The sequence below is a fragment of the Callorhinus ursinus genome, unplaced genomic scaffold, assembly GCF_003265705.2.
Source record: "Callorhinus ursinus isolate GAN/ISIS: 27379988/994484 unplaced genomic scaffold, GSC_fseal_2.0 scaffold2344, whole genome shotgun sequence".
NCBI classification, from domain to species: domain Eukaryota; kingdom Metazoa; phylum Chordata; class Mammalia; order Carnivora; family Otariidae; genus Callorhinus; species Callorhinus ursinus.
The window spans coordinates 3111-7967 of record NW_027399398.1 but is presented as its reverse complement, the minus strand read 5'-3'; the positions used below and the strand labels follow the sequence as shown (position 1 = coordinate 7967).

The 4857-nt window shown below is 43.1% G+C and overlaps 1 protein-coding gene across 1 annotated transcript; it reads left to right on the top strand.

Moving 5' to 3' along the window:
• Positions 1-14: 14 nt before the first annotated feature.
• LOC112818168 (keratin, type II cytoskeletal 6A-like) lies at positions 15-830 on the top strand (the record flags this gene model as incomplete). The annotated part of the gene is made up of 3 exons (XM_025865375.2): positions 15-235; positions 447-481; positions 595-830. Coding segments are annotated over 3 exons (492 nt in total), but the record flags the coding sequence as incomplete, so codon positions are not given.
• Positions 831-4857: the final 4027 nt, after the last annotated feature.

Sequence of the window (4857 nt, the reverse complement as noted above, 5' to 3'; positions counted from 1 at the left end):
CTGTGTTCCTCTAGTGTGCCAACCTGCAGTCCGCCATCGCTGATGCTGAGCAGCGCGGGGAGATGGCCCTCAAGGATGCCAAGAACAAGCTGGTTGAGCTGGAGGACGCTCTGCAGAAGGCCAAGCAGGACATGGCCCGGCTGCTGAAGGAGTACCAGGAGCTGATGAATGTCAAACTGGCCCTGGATGTGGAGATCGCCACCTACAGGAAGCTGCTGGAGGGCGAGGAGTGCAGGTGGGGACCTCACACAAGCCCCTCAAACATCTTGGATCCATGTTCAGGATGTCAGGCCAGGAGGCCCCCTAGTTATGGCCATAATGGCTACTCTCAGGGAACCATTTCAAAGGCAGCTTCCGCATGGGCTCTCCTCACATCGACGCTTCCCACTCTGATCCACTGGTAGCTCTCTGAGGTCTCATGCTCCCTGTGTTTTCTCCCTTCCTAGGCTGAGTGGGGAAGGCGTTGGACAAGTCAACATCTGTAAGTACCTTTGCTTGCCTCCCTCCCTTGCCCTGGTGCTCTTCTGACTGGACTGAGGCTGGCAGAATGAGCTCACCGTGTCCTGTGTGTCTCTGTCCCTCTCCCCTTCACAGCTGTGGTGCAGTCCACCATGTCTGGCGGCTATGGCAGTGCCAGCGCTATGGTCAGTGGCTCAGGCCTGGGCGGAGGCAGCGGCTACTCCTATGGCAGTGGCCACAGCCTTGGAGCCGGCTTCAGTTCCAGCAGTGGCAGAGGCATGGGGGGTGGCTTCAGCTCCTCTGGAGGCAGCAGCTCCACCATCAAATACACCACCACCTCATCCTCCAGCAGGAAGAGCTACAAGCACTAAGTCCTGCCATCGGCTCTTGTTCCCACGTTTTCCCTGTCCACCGCTGCATTGCCCTCTCTCAGGCTACTCCTCCTCTCCTGTGTCTGATTTTTCTTACTTTCTGAGTTTGAGCTGAAGTTGCTGAGTGCCTTCATGTCTCTTCACTGCTGATACCTGCCCCACCTGATTGTCCATTGCTCACCATAAAAGGTCAACCTCTGATTTACATCATTATATAACCACAACTGGGGCTCAGTTTGTTACCAAAATATTACTCTCTTGCCTCCATTATTTTGTATATGAGGCTTAGGATAAGAAGGAAATTACCTCTTCCCATTTTCATTACAGAAACACTGCCTGGGTCCTACTCCAGAACAGGGCAACCTGCCCTTTGCTTCCAGGTACCCAGGAATTCCCCATGTTCCCAGTGTTAGGTTCCTCCTCTCTTGCATTGGTCTTGAAAGCAGAAGTGACTAGTTCTACAACGTTAGAATCTGTATCTCTGTGAAGTTCCTTCTGTTCTTTGCTTACTTCTAATTGCTAAATAAAGCAGATTTATTATATAATGCATCATTTTATGGCCTTGATTTGTCACTAGTTGTTCTTGAGCTTTTCAATGGACAAATGCCTGTTTACGTATTAAAGATACTCCCAATCCCCACATACTTCACTCTTTTCCTTAAGAGAGGCACAAAAGCCTGCAGTTTTGCATCTTGACACTCAGGTTTCCTTCCTAGACAAGACTTCATTTAAATGTTTGGCAAGTGTAATGGGAAGAATCTGGTCCACCATCATTGTATACTCCGTTTTTTATCCCCTTCACCAGGCAGAAGTGGCTTGGTCTCACTTCCCTCGTCTCTAAGACCACTTCACTATATCCCCCAGGGATGAACCCTACATTATCAGTTGGGGAAATATATTCTGGCCTATCAGATCAAAAGAACATTTAACAAGGGATAAGATATTTGATTTTTACTTGGAATTAGCTTCATGACCAAGAAATTTGCCTGACAAGGTGTCTCAAGAGAAATTAACATGTACATACTTCTGAACTGCAATTATCTTTCTAGAAATGTATACTTAGGCAATAGCACAAATGTGGGAAGTTGTATGTACATGGATGTGAATCCAAACAGTCTTCACAACATGGAAAAATTGAAGATACTAGAGATTCTCAAATTAAGAATCCAAAGACTCAGGCGCATAACTCATATGCTGATTTTTTGAAGTGTGAAGGCAAAACAAGAATGGAAATTTCAACCTTGTCACACCCTAAGACTTTCATGGAAACGGATAAAGCTGAGTCCTTGGTCCTCGGAAGAGATGATTCCACATCTCCCCTCTGATGTGTCATGGCCAAGTTTGACTTCTATGAATGGGAAATGAAAACTCAGGGTATGGTGCAAGGCTTATCATTCAACTTGTGCTGCCCTCCTCCACATCAGTCCCCATTTCTTCATGAGTAATCATTATCTTCCTAGCCCCCAGGCTATCACATCACAAGAGAAAATTTCTTCAATTCAATACTATATAGAGGACGCTTCTGGATCCTACTGTATCAGTGTTCTCCGTATTCATCTCCAAGTGTTCCCCCAGGAACATGGGCAGCCTCTCACATTGACACCTCCTTATTCTCTGTCAGAACTTCCCAACAACAGATAAAGAGATGATTGTGTTCCAAAATCTAAGCGCATTTAACTTTCATATTATTATACACTCATGAGGAATAATGGAAAGGAAAAAACTGACCTGGAAAATTATATAAGATATAGCATCTAACAGAAAAACTAGTTGTAAAAGCAGTATACATACATGGATTTGTTTAATTAAAATCTTATGGTGCAGGCGATGATAGCAAAATGGCAGACTGGAAGCCCCCAATCTCCTCTTCTGTCCCCAAAAACATCAAAAACCAACCAGAAACTGTAGGAGCTCTGGAAAACAGTCAAAAGTTTATAACAACCAAACAAATGCCCAATCAAGAATGTGCAACTTAGGGGCGCCTGGGTAGCTCAGTTGTTAAGCATCTGCCTTCGGCTCAGGTCATGATCCCAGGGTCCTGAGATCGAGCCCTGCATCGGGCTCCCCGCTCAGCGGGAAGCCTGCTTCTCCCTCTCCCACTCCCCCTGCTTGTGTTCCCTCTCTTGCTGTGTCTCTCTCTGTCAAATAAATAAATAAAATCTTTATAAAAAAAAAAAGAACATGCAACTTCAAAATTATAGCAAAGCTCTTTTTTTTTTTAACATTTTTCTTAGCACTTGCACTATCCTCTACCTGTTGCAATATTGGTCTTGAGTAGGCAGCAGCCTGTTCCTGAACTCTTCCCCAACCTCCCTCTTTCCCTTCAACCCTCCACCCCTCCCCACCCTCTGCCTCTAATTCCCCCCAGCACATACACCTTGAACCACAGAGAGCAGTTGTAGACCCTATTTGCAAGTAATTTTGTAAGTCTCTTCAAACATGTCTGGAGGAGTTCCCAAGAACTAAGGCAAGGTTCTTAACTTTGTCTCAATAAATCCAAATGTAGGTAAAGAGAAGCAAGAGACACAACAAAGAAGGACTGCCAGGAAGACTACAAACCCACAGAGGCTTGGGGCAAGAGATTATAGGAAGAAACAAACAATAGACCATCTGACCATCTAAGTTCTAGAGACTAAGATGGAATGAGACTTTTTGGGAAATTAACACATTTAAAAGTTGCTCTATATATGAGAGAATTTAGGAAGTCATGCATATATCCAGGAAGACACATGCTCAGCAAAGTCCTGAGAAGGTCTTATGTATTCATCTTGTACTGATCTCTAGGTTCAGAGTAAGCCTAGCTAAGTGGTGAAGGAGTATCCCGTCACAGGGACAATATGCAAACATCGAAAGATGAGGTTTCCTCCGTTTTCTTATTTTGGTTTGTTGTTGTTTATTTCAGCTCCTGGAACACAAGAAATTATCTGTCAAAATAATTGCTGAACACGAGCTAAAGAAGCAGCCTGATGTTGAAGTTTTATTATATGCCAGGCACTGTTAGTCAATGTGAAGGACAAGTCATTAGATGCAAATCCAAGAATCCCTTATTTGCAACAGTCAGAACTAGGAGTGTGACCTGAGGCAGGACCCCATTAGTCATGAAGTTTCAAGAAACTGTGGAGGTAGAATTGAATAGCAAATCAAAGACAAGACCTATTGGCAGCATTTTCGTTGGTGAAAGGAAAAAAAAAAGCAGAGTGACTGGGAATTGTAAGCCACTCTGCAGTTGTAGGGTAGGGTGTTTGAAGGAGTAAGAATTATTCACCCAATCTGTTAGCCTGCATATGGCCCAGCCCATTCCCCAGAATACTTTCTACAAATGACTGACTGGTCAAGAAAGAGTTCACCTCACTCATGGATGAGCAGTAGTCAGAAAAGAACCATTCTAGGACCCACAAAAGATAGCACATGTTTGAAAATTAAATGAATATAAAAAACAAAAAACAAATAATGATCACTCACCAGCACAAAGTTACTATAAAACATTGCCAAAATTAATGAAAAAACACTTATTAAATTTGAGAATAAAAACCATCTGATGAGATAATAATAGCTAAAAAATTACTTACAGAAGTCAGATATAAGGCAGAGAGAAAAATAAAGCCACAGTGCAAATGAAGGCCAAATTAATATCAGTACAAAGGGCAATAGGTATGCTAAATGCACAATAAAGGACATATAGGAGAATATTGAGAAAAGAGAATTTCATGAACTGAGGGGGTCAAAGAGTGTTAAAGGAAAGTCAAGAGGAAATACAGATAAAGAAGATAAAATAGGTTCAACACAAGCATAATTGGAACAGCTAAAGGAAGTGTGCGGACACACACACACACACACACACACACACTCATACACACAAACAGTCCCTGCAAAGCACAGAAACATCTTCAATTACATGGTTGGGGACTTGCCTTGAGCATTTATCTTGATAGACAGAGATGCATTACTTAGTCATGTCTAAATATGTAGATATTGAAGTAACAATATTCATTTTTTAATGTTTGTTCTTTTCTTTAAGATTTTATAT